At 41.9% G+C, this 16,057-nt stretch overlaps 1 protein-coding gene across 7 annotated transcripts in view; it reads right to left on the reverse strand.

The window, feature by feature from the left end:
* LOC119031161 (T-lymphoma invasion and metastasis-inducing protein 1-like) overlaps window positions 1-16,057 on the reverse strand; it is an 82,179-nt gene that overhangs the window by 2,640 nt on the left and 63,482 nt on the right. For all 7 annotated transcript variants that reach the window (XM_037119422.1, XM_037119423.1, XM_037119421.1 and 4 more), the window contains 12 exons: window positions 15,376-15,509; window positions 6,030-6,254; window positions 5,583-5,651; window positions 5,277-5,402; window positions 4,473-4,581; window positions 4,064-4,243; window positions 3,835-3,953; window positions 3,621-3,729; window positions 2,060-2,118; window positions 1,661-1,757; window positions 505-592; window positions 233-405 (listed from right to left, as the gene is read on the reverse strand). In XM_037119422.1, coding sequence (XP_036975317.1) covers window positions 233-405; window positions 505-592; window positions 1,661-1,757; window positions 2,060-2,118; window positions 3,621-3,729; window positions 3,835-3,953; window positions 4,064-4,243; window positions 4,473-4,581; window positions 5,277-5,402; window positions 5,583-5,651; window positions 6,030-6,254; window positions 15,376-15,509 — 1,488 coding nt within the window. The remainder of the gene's footprint in view (window positions 1-232; window positions 406-504; window positions 593-1,660; window positions 1,758-2,059; window positions 2,119-3,620; window positions 3,730-3,834; window positions 3,954-4,063; window positions 4,244-4,472; window positions 4,582-5,276; window positions 5,403-5,582; window positions 5,652-6,029; window positions 6,255-15,375; window positions 15,510-16,057) is intronic.

The raw sequence follows: 16,057 nt of genomic DNA on the forward strand, positions 1-16,057 counted from the left end.
AAGAAGTAGAAGTAACTGTAGAAGAGAGAGAAAGAAAGAGGAAGAAGACAATGGAGGAGAACTAGATGAAGAAGACAACAAAGAAGATGAAGAAGAAGAAGAGTGAGAGGAAGAACAAGAAAAAGTAGAAGAAAAACAGGAGGACTCAGCGAGGATCGCAAGCACCACAGCATTTAGGTTCTTTGGCGCTGACGGCATACTGAGGTTTCTGTGAACTAGAAGCTCCAGTCACCTGCTCTGTTCATGACGGGCCGTGCCCCTTTGAGAGCACAAAGACGTTTGCCCCCAAATGGAACGTACTGCTGGTTAGGTGGCAGGGACTCCGTCTTCAGAAGCTGGCGGCGCTGCTTCTCCCTGAGGATGGAGTGGACCGCTTTCAGGAAGTCCTTCTTACTGTCTGGAGAGCTGCAGATTGGACAAAAACACGAGAGCTTAGAAAATCATACACCAGAGAACGGCCTTTTGTTCAGTGCCGTATCTCCAACTGACATGTTTTGATCGTACCTGCAGCACAACTGGAAGGTTCTCTCCGGTCTTCCTTCAGATTCAGACCTCGTGTGGACGATCTCACACACTGCTGTACCCTCGGAGTCTGAGAGGAGGGAGAGAGGAGAGACGCCATCCACATTTATAAAACCACTCTGGTAATTTCGGTCATCAATTTCTCTCCGCTTAACAACAGGCCATTAGGCAGACAAACGATAACACTTGAGCTGAATTGCTTGAGGGTGATTTAAGGTTCACCTCAGACAGAGATGGGGTGTGAGAAAGATTGCATGCAGACCTTTTAACAGGTCTGCATCGGTTTTATGTACAAAAGGTTATCATTTATTTCCTGTGTGAGAAAGAAAAAAAAAAACAGCAACATGGAGTGGACTCCAGAGGCTTTGAAGGATATTGAGTATCAGCAATAACATCTGAGATTTATAGCATTTGAATGATCCTCGCTAGAACCTGGAAATAAAAATGCAAAATAATATTTATTCTTCAAGAAAAATCGAATTTGGGTATATGTGCACTCGTGTGAGGAGAGAATCTCCTGGAAAGAGGAGAAGAAATCTCATTCAGGCACTGCTGAATTGCTAATTGTGAGGATAAATTACTTTCATTAATCACACTAACTTTTGCTGCAGATTCAACACACATTCTTACAGAGTAATATGAAATAAATGTATGCATTAAACGTAATCTGTCGCACACAAGAATTCCCTTCATAAGTTTCCCCGCTGAACAGACTTTATAGAGACATCTTGCTGACTGACACCTCTATTTTGAGGTCTGTGCTTGTCTCTTTCAAAAAACCTCTAACATTTAAATTCTTGTCCAGTAAATGTGTTCGACTAACGACCAGATAATGAAAATATTTTTTTTAAATGGATTTCAATCACGCAGGTCATCTATTTCAATTAGGCTGCAGCTTTTCAGTGAAGGTTTTAGAAACCTGAGAAAAAAGAAAACCGAATCAGTGAGTTGGGGACCTCTATTAATCTCTCGTCTACTGTGAACTGAATTTGAGATTGACCATTCCTCAAGCTGCGACTGACCCCCAACAGCAAGGCAACAGAGTCCTTGAAGTGCTGATAATACCTTGGGTAATGGTGATACAAGATGACGATTGAATTTACTGGTTGCGGTTTAAAAAAAAAATAAAAAGACCTACTTGCAAGGGCGCGGACTTGCAGAGAGTCCGTTGCGATCATGTGCCGGAAACGGAAAGGATCCTTGTCGTCGCTCACAGATGCACGGTGAGACGCACCCTGAGGAAGAAGGACAGGTTGGATGTCAGACACATAGCCGCTGCAATACATCAGTGTGACAGCAGAGAGCACAAGAGCGCAGTGACAGAAGGGCTGTGTTAACAGACACAACCATCCACTGTACTGCACCGTACAGGGGAAACAGAAGTGACAAAGTGTTAGTCTGTTAAGTAACTACCCTAGTTCAATTCAGTCTTTTGTCCCCTGATCAAAGACATTAAGCCTCATTTCTTTGTGGTCTTACATTAAACATTCACAGCCTCTCCCTTCAACACATAAACAACGAGAAAAAGAGTACTCACAATCTTTTTCCTGTGCTTGGAGGAGTCCTTGAAGACAAATACGACCGCCGTTTTGAACACTAAAAGAAGGCAAGGGAGAGATGAAGAGGAACCATTAGGAGGGTCATTGCTTATATCAAAAAAAGTCATTTCATTACCAGTTCACTACAGCAACAGCATGACGTCAGTGGATGCTTTCAGTTACAGCTCTTGAGGAAAAACAGCCTCACAATGCTATACATCAGCAGCATGAAAAGATAAAAATGGAGCAAAGTCAAGACACTGCACGCACAAAGCACCCGCTTCCACTCACTATCGCCTTGCCAAGGAAAGCTTTAATACCGCGTGGATGTAATATTTATTGCCAACAGTGTCTGAGCCGAGGAAAATCTTAAAGACAGAGGGCACTTCTGGGTGTGTGATCCCATTACTGTTACTGTGACATGCTGCACTTCGAGTGAGAAGTAAAAGAATAATGCAAAGATCTCTCATGAAATATGCCCCGACTGGGTTTTCCTTTTACCAAGTCTATTTTCTCACCATCTGAAATAGCATCCAGCATCACACCGCGCCTGACAGCATTATGTGAGATGCACTTAAGGGCCATGTGCTCATATACAGTATGCAGTGTTCTCGTATGGCGATGAAATTCAAGCACACCGTTAAATTTTTCTTTTCTGCTAATAAATGTCTACTGTATATGGAAAACGTGATTGTTCATCTACAAAACCAACCATCACACACCGTTTTAGTATTGAAAGCATGATGGATGAGCCCTTTACAGATAATCTGTCCATCTGAAATCCTGGAGATGTGACAGGATTTTCAAAAGTTATATAACATTTTGAGCAATCCTGTGCGTAGAGACGCACAATTGTATTACATCATCTGTTTTACAAATGTCCATGTTGTGGAGACCTGAAAAGACTGTGGAAATTGCTGTTGTTGTTTTTGTCTTTTTTACCATAATAGCTCAAAAAGTGAATCAAAAACAAAAGGATGCGAATCTAGAAAAGCCTTAACATTTACATACTTGAATCACTTCTCTGAATGCACATTTCAACCTAATGAATGCCTTAGGAATATTTCAGGTTGTGCTGTTATTATGTAAAAGGTCTCTGTTCCTGTGTAGACAGTTGAAACTTTTTGAAAAAAAAAAAGTATATTTTAATCTAAGAGTGATAAATGATCAGCTGGTTGAAGCAGTGCAAGAGTTTAAATAATAAGGGACCATTTTCAGAAAAGCAATGCAGCAGAATTGTGTCTGATCCTCTTTGTAAAACTGCCCTCAGACAGACACTTTCGAGCTGCAGCAGCAACCAATAACATTTACAAAAAGTCTCTCATACCGAATACAATTACTTATTGTTGTCCAGACTGCGCATGATCTGTTATTGCATAAACTGTAACTTACTGGAGTGCATTTCTTAACCAATCTGTGAAACCAAACACCAATTTCTACATTTGTAGACAATAAAGACTAGGGTTAGATCATTATTATTTGAAATGCACATGTAAATACAGCCAATGGAAGATTAGCATCAATCCCACACTGAAATCAAGACCCCATATTAGTCCTTACCAAACGCAGCCAAATCAGGGTCCTTTTTGCTCTTGACCAAAGAGGCAGGAGGGTTGATCCACACCACAGTGCAATGCAGCAAAAGATCCCCCATCGAGAGGTCAGCCACCTAGAGATACATACAAATAATACAAGAATAAAATATATACATTTAAGTCACTGGATATTCTGTGGATTGGCAGTCGATAAACGTAACGGTCATCCTCACGCTTACCTCTTTTTTAACTGCAGTTTGCTCATTGATGAGCTGGTCGAAAACAGCGCCGTACTCCTCGTGAAGCTTCTGCATCTCGTTGATGTGACTCGCAACTTTGTTCATGGCCTTCATTGCAACTGAAAAGAACAAATATACGTCATCATAATTACCAGCATTTCTTGTATCCTCATTATTTATACCAATAGATGATATATAATAAAAAAAAAAAAAGGGGACACTGGCTTACCATCCAGATGGTAATGTTCCTCACTGTCAGGATCAGTGAGAGAGTAGAGCTCCTTCAGCAGCAGCGGGTACTTCAGGACCCTTTGGATGGGTTTGATCAGGTAAGACTCCAGCGTGGATGAATGTTGCTGTCTGGGGTTTCTCTCAGCCAGGAAAGCCTTGAAATCTGGGTCGGTCTTTGCTGGAGGAGCAGAAATATGAGCATGCATTTGTTTCGCACGGAGGGCAATAAAACACTGAAACGGAAACGGACCGCTGCATCTGAAAGATGAGCTGCTGTACCTGCAGGGGCATGTGACTAAAACAACATCCTTCCTTTATTATACCAGCCCTTTGGCATTAAACTACTGTGGAACTATCAGATGAGTGAGTGGTGGCTGTGTGCCAGTCATGGCTGTGTGTGTTTTTACCTTTAGCCAGGACCTTTGGGACTTTGGTGTGGCTGGCGCAGAAGGCGCTGTAGATCTTGAAGCGATCGGCGTAATACAAGAATGAACCGCCCAAGGAGAACAGCACTTTCTGGGGAAACAAAGGAGCCTGTTACGCTTTCATTTCCAAACAATTACTGTTTTTGAGTGAAAGTTTAACAAATATGCAAATGTCTGAACTGTGTTTGATCCCATTAGAGTCAACAGGTTTTGTTTGGGGAAGCCCCCAGCCGTTAGAGACATGTATGTATAGTGAAATTCATCATGTGACAAAGACCAAGGGTAAACCCGACTGTGGTGTCAACTCATTGGTTTGCAGAAGACCATGTTTAAAGCCTTGAGTTTTTATGGCTGCAGCCATCTTGTTCTGCTGGTGTGTGACCATATTTGGACCAGAGGAGGAGGGAGCTGGAGAGGACATCCTGACTGGATCTGACCGAGAACAAGTTGTTGCGACTTGTTAATCAAAAAGTAGTGACGCCCTTCAGCATATCCTGCTTTATTTTTTATGTTACTCTAGATAGGATAGAAATTAACTAAAGGAATGACATGCCGTGTAGAAGAAAGATTCATTGGAAAACTGTTTACTGAAATAATAAAATCAAGTGAGAAGGTCATTTTCTCATAAGCTTACATGCAATCGGACTACTTTTTGAAAACAGAGGAGTTGCCTGTAAGTGGCATTTAAGCAGCAGCACATTCTAATGGAAATAATCTTAAAACCAGTTGTAATTTTCGGAGGCTTTGAATATAAATGATGCATTCAGATGGTCCATCCTCCTTCACCTTAAATTGCTCCACCCTTTCCAGTCTGTCCAGATCTGGCACCAGTCTGATTCCATCTTCCAGCGTCCGGAGAAACTCAACCTGGAACTCCACCATCTCTCCGAGGTTACCAAACAAAACGTCCAGCTACAACACAGACAGACAGAGACACACACACACACACACACATATAGAGCATCATTCTGACGCTGCAATTACAAGGCTAAGTAGAGTAGAGTATACTCTAGAGTAAATGTTACATCTACAGCAATTCATATTAATTTTTTTTCCTTAACTCTAAGATTATACAAATCAAGTAGAAAGTACCTCATCCTGTGTAAGGAAGCTCTCTTTCTGCAAAGGTGTCAAGTAGCACTCTATCAGGCATCTCAGGTCCTGGAAAAGACACGTGAACATGATCAAGATCAGCCCGAGATGAGACTTTCAGCGGGGAATGAGGAGGGGCATGCGTGGGCGCCTGTTGATGTGAAGGCTACTGAGGATTATTACTGAGAATTTGAAAATCACAGCGAGACACAAGTGTGAACAAAACCCACACGACACGAAAAAGTATGTCAATGTGCAGCACACCTCTAACAATCATAATGACACTCCGCAACACAATAACTGACTGTGGTTTACCAGAAGAGTTATGACTATGAAACGGGATGTCTATCAAACGGATCCAGGTATTGATGACTCACTAGGTGTGGCAAACATTTAAACAGATTAAAAAACAAAAAACAAACACACTCCAGGAGAGCTTGCACTAACTTTGACGTAAGTCTTTTCCGTTTCGACCAGCTCATTGATGACCTTGCGGAGTTTGTCTGCGTGGGAGAGCTGTCTCTGGGTGGCTGCGCCTGCCGTGGGCGGTAAAGCTGACACAGGGCTCGGGGAGAGGGATGACGATGACGACGACGAGGAGGATGACATAGGGCACTCCAGGGGATTCATGTCATGGAGACTGCGGCAAAAAGCAGTGACTTGCTCTGTGCTCTGCAGAGAAAGAGACAAACAAAAGAAGAAACGGGTCGCTTTAGACACATTTGCCACACTTTTATTATGAGAGTAGTTTTGTGTCAGAGAAGGCTGCTATTGGTGTATTTTTGACATTTCCTGACACTTCCTCCGCGTTTAGGCTACTGTAATAGGTGCATTTACGATCAGAATGCACTCATCTCTAAAAATTAGAAAAAGCTATGACAAGGAGAAAGAAAAATATAACAACTCCTTCCCAAATTATGTCTTCTTAGTTGTAGGCTCATGTAGAGGATTTCAAATACACCGGTATTCATAATGTTCATACAGGGACGCGTGCAGCAAAGAGGAAACCGACAATGCATACAGCACATTCTTGCAAAACCTGCCAAAACAACACCCACTTACACCCCAGGTATCTCAAATACCAAGCATGAGCAGACCTGCATAGTCAAACTGGTAGTAGGTCTAATGTTTAAAAATATAAGGGGGACTCTCTCTCCCTCCGCTTCTGTCCTGCCGAACACACTAAATTACTGCTCAGTTACGAGGAGGATTTTGGAGGAACTATTTGCAAAGTGAAGGTCAATGACTTGTTGAAAGAAAGCACAGATGAGTCATCTTATGTGCAACGGCAGGTTTGAGAACTGCAGACTGGAACCCACACAATAAAAAAGGTAAATAGTTAGGATCGCGGGGTTCTTTCCACATCGGACTTTTCTCTTTCACAGGCCCAAGGCTGCGAAGGTGAATGCAACCCGTGTGTAGGCACAGATTAGAGAAAGTGACATAGGAGCGTCATCGGAAGTGAGAGGCCGGATGTGTTAAGGCAAATCTGAAATGTACCATGAGTAATACAGCCATTCTTAGACAGAAAATAGCAAAAAAAACCAGGCTGTTTATCTTTCCAGTGTCTGCAAATACAACCAATAATTTAGTTGCTGTGTTTTTTTTTTGTTTTTTTTGTTTTTTTTTAAATTTTGTCTGGATTCCCATTGCATATTGGTGGTGAATCTGTGGTTTCGCGGGAATTGTTTGCAAGCCAAGCGCAGGCAGGCTGTTGCGAAGACTGTGAGGTCTGGTGAGAGATGGAAAGAGAGATGTAGATTTACATCTTTTCGCTGTCTGCACTGAGTCAAAACGAGCAGATACAGACAGTAAGGGGGAAAAAAAAAAATCTCCTTTAAATGTGGTGAAATGCATGAGCTCTGCCCACATAGCCAACGCTAATTGCGAGGGATTCAAGCTCCATTTAATGGAACGACTGTACAAGACTAACACCGCACGCCTACCTCTAGCCTTAACAAAACTAATTAGAATCCTTACCCTAATTAAACTGCAAATGTCTTTCATAAAAGCCTTTTTAAAAAAATGAAAATAATAAAAATGCAGGATAATGACCAGGTCCTTTTTCTGGTCCATTCTTTTGAGACATCCTCAAGCAAATATTTACAATGAAACCAACACAAGCCAGTGTTATTCATGGAGTGCTTTTTTGCAAAATGCATGTCAGACAAACATCCCTCTTCTTAGCGGGGGGGGGGGTCGGTGAAAACTGTTTATCAGTTGTAATCTGTGCCAGCACCTGCTTGTTTGTTTCTACTGACTGATTTACAGACAGCTGGTCAGCTCGGGGACATGGCCTGTCTTTGCCGATTTCACAGTTTGTCTCCTGTTGGGCTGCAGCGGTGACAAACACGATTTTCCATTGTGGTATTCAAACCAGTTTGGCAACACTGATGGACTCACACACGCAAACACACGTGCACGCACGCGATATGACACACGTGCTGATGTTCCTCCCACAGAGTCAAGATGAGCTCCTTGGGTCAATAGAGGAACACCACAGCAGCTACCACAGATAAATATGTTATGCGAGTAAAACAATATAGCCTTTCATTTAGATCTGCAATGATTAGCTAAGTAATCGATAAGTTGAGCCAAAGACAGTAACTCACCAACTATTTTGATAATTGATTCATTGTTTCAGTCGTAAAACTTTAAAACATTTGCTAGATCCAGCTCCTTAAACATTTGGGGATTGTGTTGTCTTTGGGTTTTACATTGTCTGTTGAACAAATGAAATAATTTGAAGACATCAGTGATTAGAATCGTTTACCTGTTATAGACAAAACAATTCCTTGAATAGTCTAGAAATAGTCTGCAGATTAATCGATACTGTTAGTCGCAGCCCTAAATTGGAGATGTTGCCTATGAACAGATGAAAGTAGTGAGGAATAAAAAAAAAAAAGAAGAAAAAAAAAAACGCTTCAGGGATCACCCATTTCCATACCTACAAAACAGAGCAATGACATTGACAGTTTTGCCACTTATAAGCGAGGTCTCGCCCTCGACAGCCAGAGGAATTAGTGACAGCCAAGTGACAGATGGAGAAGCGACAGAGACGGATGACAGCGGGAGATGGAGATGGAGGCAAAGGGACGGCATGGAGAAGGACGGCTGCTTAGAGCTTCACCAGCACTACTAATTAAGATACAAAAGGGAAGCGTGACTGTGCCCAACTTTACAGTCTGCAATGAACTGATAAATGACAATGAGCACGAACATAATAAATACAGAACATGTTGATAGATGACAGTGATTAGACTTTTTGATGTAATCACAATGTGCGATCAGAAGAATCTTACTGTAATTGTTAGGATTATGCTGCCATGTGGAAATTGAACTTCTAACCCTGGCTACCTTGTGCTGGGTCAGTCACATAATCACCGACTTCTGTAGGATCAGATCCACAATATAAGCTATCACACATATACACACGCACAAACGGCTCACCAGCTGCAACATATCATAGATGGATTCGGTCGAGGGTTTGGAGTTCCTCCTCCTCCTAAAGGCTGACATGTTGGCAGGTCAAACACAGTTCAAGAGGAAGTCAGGTGTCCCTCCCTTACTGTCCCACTCTTCCAGTGCAGGTAGTTTCTGTTACTCCATGCCTCTCAGAACACTGTGCAGGACATGGGGAGTCTTGAATGTGTCCAGCCAAATTGGACAAAAGTGCAAAAGTGAATCCACTAGTAAGCACTCACCCTGCTCTGCAAAACACTATTTTGGTGCAGCTCAACAAATAGGTCATTACACAGATTGAACAGGACAGATTGCAATAAACAACGGCGCTCTGTTTAAGCAGCCTCTCTTTTCCAATCCCCTTCTACTGCCTCTGCGTGCTCTACCCGTTTCCTCTCTCCTCTTCTTGTTCTCTCTCTCCCCGTCTCTGTCCTTGTTGCCTCTCTCAATCCTGTCCAGGTGCTGGAGAACAGCAGCAGCAACGTGGAACGCAACGTTAAACAACAAGATCAAACATCACATCCTCGTGAGAGATGGAAGAAAAGAGGGGAGGAGAAAGGAGGGAGGGAGAAGAGAATGGGAGGTGAGGAAGCAGTGGGTGGCGAGAGCCAAACACTCCAACAGGAAAAGACAACAGGCATCTGGCTTTTCTCTCTCTCTCTCCCTCCCTCCCTCTCATCGCAGCCCAAAGGGACTTATGTCACCACACTTGAGAAGGACAGCAGCCATACACCAAAAGGCAAATATTATGTATTTGACATCTCATAATGAGTCGCCGAAATGCTCTCGACCATCACCTCTCTGTGTACTAAGAACACAACACAATCAGTTTCAGATGGATTCTATCAATATACTGTATGTTAAAAAGAAACATACCCAAGAAAATGAAGATATGACCTGATGCACCAACAGCACATTCCAGATAGTCAGGACAGCTTAAAGTAGAATTCCACAGATGACATTTGATGCAGGTGTGACTGGAGAGCTGCCCCAGTATAATTGCGAATGGCTTAGTTTGCCTTCCCAGCATCACCCTCCTGCCAGCCCAACTATGACTGTCAATGACACACCTGCTGCAACACTTGTCAGTCCTGAGAAACCAGGGTTACATAATTCAGACATGGAAGCAGAGATAAGAAAAGAATGTAATTGCTGTTAAATATGAAGGGAAAGTTGCAGTTTTTCCTTCCCTTCAAGCAAGAATACCGCTTGATACTACTGGTACCAATATTACCGGTATTTACACACACACACACACACACACACACACACACACACACACACACACACACACACACACACACACACACCCCTGATTAAAATCTTACTTGAGGTAGCTCTTTTAAAACTGCACTGTAAAAAAAAAAGAAAAGAAAAAAAGGACACTCATCCTTTTCTGAAATGCAAATATGGGTTCGATGAAACATTTTTTTCATTTTTTAAAAATCAGAAAAAGAGCGTACATGCGTGCACACACAGATCTAGTGAGGAAAAATAACAGCTCACAGAAGCAAATGTAAACAAACCGAGGCAGGCAACAACAGAATGAATGTCGGGGCAGCAATACCTTTTCTCTAGTCAGTCCAATACATGCATTTCCTACAACCCAGAGGCGAATCCCGACTATTTCACAACATTGACTAAATCGCAGACCCGCCCTTGGAACAGAGAGACACAAGTACAGCATGAGGGAGGAGCGTGGAGGCAAGCACAAACCTGCTCTCACACACTGTCAGCTGACACCGTGTACAGTGGGAGCCAGGATAAACACAGATTACACATATCCACACACTTAGCATCACACAGAGACACATCACACACACACGTATACACATTTGGCGTATTTCATTCTAATGAAGGACTACACATACTCAAGTAAAAATACTATTGTACTTTATTGCATTAAAAATATAATCTAAGTATACAAAATGTATTGCGAGTATACTTTTATACTTTTAGTGTGTGCTTAAAGTATATTCAAACCTATTTTAACAATGTGTACAGAAAAATAAATGTCATTAAGCTCAACTTAAAAAAACAAATATATTCCTGCAGTAAGTGGTATTTCAGTATACTGCAAAAATTATACTTCTAAATAGAATGCCAGTGCACTGTTAAAACATATTCTAAAGTGTAAATACTTATAGTAGTCAATTTAGTGCGCTTACTTAAAGTACACATTAAAAAAGTCTGTTTATGTATACTTACAGTGCACTTCTAATGTTTATTTTAGCAGTTCCCTGTACTTTTAAAAGGCTTAATGAATTGTAAAACTAATACTTACTACAGTTAAGTTTCCAAAAGTATAATTACTTTCAAGTCCATTGTAATGTGCTATTAGCAGTGCACTTTAATTCCACTTCATTCTAAGTGTTTTTAGGCATACTGTACAGTACACTACTACCTCAGTTACCACAAGTGTTCTTTGGTAAGTAAACAGAAATCCAGCACCACTGATGGGAGGTACTCGACAGCACATCTTATCCATCCTTGGATTGTTTGTTTAGATCAAACAGGCATGTACTTGCGAGGGTGAGTAAATACAGAGCGGAGGAAGGGAGGTAGCAAGAGTCTTAAAGTTCAGTTTCATCTGAAACATGCAAATCCATAAATCCCTACGCGGCATGATGGGATATACGCCGTGACACAGAGGGAGACTTTAATCATTTAATCTCAAGTGAAAGGATGATCATGTTATGACATGAGTCTTCACAAATATATGCATGAACAGTAAGACTTGCAACTTCCGACCTGCAGCTCCGGTGAAGCAGGTGTCAGGAGTGCATTCTATGTTTTTTCCATTTCTCTCCTTCCTTATTTCCTTTATTTGCACTCCTTACTTGCTTCCTTCCTTCCCTTTTCTCTCTCTCTTTATCTCAGTACATTCCCTTCTTTCCCCTCATCTTTTCTTCCCTTCTTCCCTACCTTCATGGAATACGTAACAGAATATCGGAAAATTCAGCCTTGTACATTTAATCTAATTGATGAAATATTACACACAAGTAAGAAATATATTTTACAAATGGTTGAATAATGTAATATTCAAAATGTGTTGGAACTGATATTTAATTCATTTTGAAGCCGATAGAAACTGTTGCTTTGCAGTCTCAGCACAGTGCTCCCTCCAGTGGAACAAATAAAAATGACAGCAACAACTGGGACAATGCTGCAAGGCCCAAATAGGAGATTAAATTGCAAACCTAATTTAAAACAAATATTACTTTAATGTTGAGGATGTACAGAACTGTACTTAAGTATTGTAAAGTAGTCTTATCCCTCTGTAAATGTGTACTTTATATGGAGGTCCCTGCATGCTAAGAGCTATTTAACCAGAATTGAACCATCAGGAGTCAATCAAAACAAAGCTTGATGAAAACTGGCCCCCACCCTTCACACACTGAATAATGTATTTTCCATTTCAAATGCCCCGAAGCCAACTTGATAGAGGTTTGTCAATTATACCCGGCACTTGTCAGTGGTGCTGACTACACCTTGGAGAACACTAGCAATCACCGTCATCTCTATTATCACCGTAATCGCAAGCAATCACTGTTTTATTCTCTGGTTTGGTTTATCATATTGAGGAGGTGGCTGTGTGCTTTGTCTAAAATAATGAACCTCCCCGTTTCCTCCGGCTAGCCAGACATTCATTTATCTCCACTAAATGATGTGAAACACTGTGGAGAATGAAGTAATTAGAATGCGAGGATAATTAAAACTGTCCCACTTTGCCTCTTTTTCCTCAGTCTTGCCACCATGTCACTTCAGGCACCGCCTGCAATGAGGTGAATCCACTGCACTTAAGAGCCTTTCGAAAGAGGAAACAAAACCGTGATCAAGACATGAGGGGGGAAAAAAGAAAAAGGAAAAGGAAAAAGGGCAACCCAGTTTTTTTTTTTGAAAAACGACATGGATTTGGACGTTCCCAGGGATTTTGTGGTAAGTTTGGATTGTCTTTGTTGATGGAGGAAGCTTCCAAGTGCTTCAGGCTCAGGTCAGGGCTCACAGCCGGCTGCCCGGAGAGCTAAGGGAGCAGAGTTGCTTGAGAGCCAGCGGCAGCCTCATGTTGTTTATGGTAATGAACAGCAGGGGGTTTAGTGAGGAGGAGGAGGAGGAGGAAAGGGGAGGACGGGGGGTAAAGAAGGACAGGAAACTGGAAGGACATGAGAAAAGACAGAGCGTTCAAAGCACAAAGGATGGCAGATGAGGAGACAGAATGATCACAAAGGACGAACAGAAAAGGAACGAGCTGTCATGTCTGAAAAACAGGACATGGTCACAACATATATGACAATAAATCACTTGATAGAGGAAAAAGAAGGGTAGAAGAGAAGGAAGATGAAAAGGGGAGCACTAGAGAGACAGCAGATGGAAATTAGGAGACAAATTAGACAGCACACGTCAGATTGGAGCAGGAGGTGAGAAAATGAAAGGTGAGATGATGATCATAGATTCCCAGAGCTTTGTTAACACTGTTTTCTTTCCATTTTTATATGGAACAGCCTCTTGTAATACATCAAAAAGCTGAACATTAAGGCATCATATGCAAGATAAATAAACAATCTATAGAGCTGGAAAAGAAAAAAAAATCTGTCTTAATCATTACTTATGTCCCACTAGCAGAATATGGCAGTGTCTGCATCTCTAGAGATTCTCCCCCATTTCCTGTATTTTCTTGGTATTTAGCTGTGTTTGGGACATGTCTGGATGCCAACAGGTCGGGACTCTTTCTTCCGCTCTCTGTCTACTATATGGATCTTCAGATCTCTGTTTGTCTGCTCTCTTTGACCGAGAGCAGACAAACAGCAGACATGTTGAAGTACGCACTTCAGCTGCCCTCACACAAAATCTGGAGGGCTGTGCAAAGATGTGAGCGTGTTTGCTTGTGCTTTAGAACCAAACCCATGTGGTACAATCAGAAAATTAGATGTTTGCAAACAGCAACCGACAAATCCTGCAAATTATCCCTTTAAAAACACACATACACATGGGATCTAGCGGTATAACTTGCATTCATTTTGTGCTGAGAGACTTGTTCCCTCATTTAATAGTAGTAGGATGCTACACAAGTTCACGTCACTGCATAAAATAACATAGCTACAGCTACTCTGGCACTGAGCACACTGCATTCACTAATAACATGTTAAAGTGAAGCGACCGCACTCTAATCAAAAGATGTTACATGAACATTTTATGCTGGCTTCGTGTTTTCTGCAGTGTCACTTGTTAAAATGGATTTGACTAGATTTCTTTTTGCTTGTAGAAAACACTGGGCTCAAAATAGCTGAGACTTTAAATGTTAATTAGGAACTGTGCAGAGCTTGGAGCTGTTTTGTAAAAGTTTAACAAGTTTATGCTTGCTGAATGTTTTCTCCACATCAAGTGCACCAGACGAGACTTAAGCAGACCTCTCGTCCCAATCCAGCCACCATGGCAACCGCATCCGTCGCTCTCACTCTCATCTTTTAATGCTAACGCTTCCAACTAATAATGGCACATTGGAGTCACAGAACCATTGCTGCCTAACAGGAACTTCGTCTAGACCGGAGCCGGCTCTGACCTCACCCATTAGCTCTCCTCCGAGACTGAAGCTCACTGACACATATCCAAGAGAGAGCGCGGTGCCTTCGCTGCCCTTTCCTCATCTTTTTGTTCATATCTGGGCTATCGACAGAGGGATACAACAAGAAAATGTTTCCGGTGGTTACTGTTTATCAGACACCGCCATGGTAATGGAAGTGACAACCGTATCCAAGGGAGACCGACTGGCACAAGGCGAGGCCCAGCAATCATAGCGCCGGCCCTGATCAGACCAGACGTAATCTTAATTAGAAAGTGACGCCGCTCACTCGCTCTTTCACTCACCTGTCTGCTTCCATCTCTGCGCTGCAGAATACACACGCACTGGCTCATGCGCGCGCACACACACACAAACACACACCTGTTGTCTGCTGCCACTGACAAGTTCTCACACACACACACAAGCTACTGAACACACCACAATGTAACCGTATAGTCTTCTTGTTGTGGACACTGGATAAAAACTAATTTGCTATTCATATAAAAATATGATTAAGATTTCAAATTTATTGCATGAATCAAACATCGAGTTTGACTAGAATTTACAGAGAAGAAACTTCAAAGCACTGTGTGTATGAATGATGGTACAATGGCTGTGCATCCATGATGGACCTCTTACACACTTTCTGTTCCGAAACAGCCTTTTGTGTAAAAGGTCACAAGTATCACATGAGAAAAAAAAACAAAAAAACAAAAACTCTGAACGTCTCCCAGCAACATCAAAGTTGCCTCTTTGCCTGCAGTGTCCTACCTTCTGTCCGGTCCCCATGCAGGTTTTGTCTTCCAGATGACCTCCAGGACTCTGCAGGATCACCCGATGTCCTTCCTCCATGCTCTCATCTGGGCTATTCACCGTCAACCCCGACACATCATCCAGGATGTCCTCTGTAGAGAAAAAAAAAGGACAGAGCTCACCAGGGAGATACTGTGTATCCGTAAAAAAAAAAAATAAATAAAAAAATCCACATCTAAACCTGCTCTAATGTATCTGGTTCTCTAGACTTCCTCCTTTAATGGTGTGTCCAGGGTAGCCATTTTTGATTATGATATCAAAAATATGACACAATGTATACCGAAGAGTTGGACACTGTGTATGTGTGTTATTGATGCTTGGAGCCGACCGTATTATCATCACCATCTGGTTGTTGCTGTCTACATTCCCCAGACACAAAGCACTTCAGTTTTTTTTTTTTTCCTGGGTGTATAGACCACTTTTTTATGAATAAATGTATATTAATGTTTGTGTAGCATGAAAGAGTTCATTTTGTTATGCAATCGCGTGCTGCATAATGACAAATAACTCACACCGAACCTTTAACCTGATCATTATTCTACCTGTATCCTTAAGAAGTTTCCAATTTACTGTCTCCTCTGAGTTAAAGGCCTCTCACATACACCATCTCCTCTTAAGCATGACATCACTGATAACCTCC

This window comes from Acanthopagrus latus, chromosome 13 (genome assembly GCF_904848185.1).
Source record: "Acanthopagrus latus isolate v.2019 chromosome 13, fAcaLat1.1, whole genome shotgun sequence".
Taxonomy (NCBI): Eukaryota; Metazoa; Chordata; class Actinopteri; order Spariformes; family Sparidae; genus Acanthopagrus; species Acanthopagrus latus.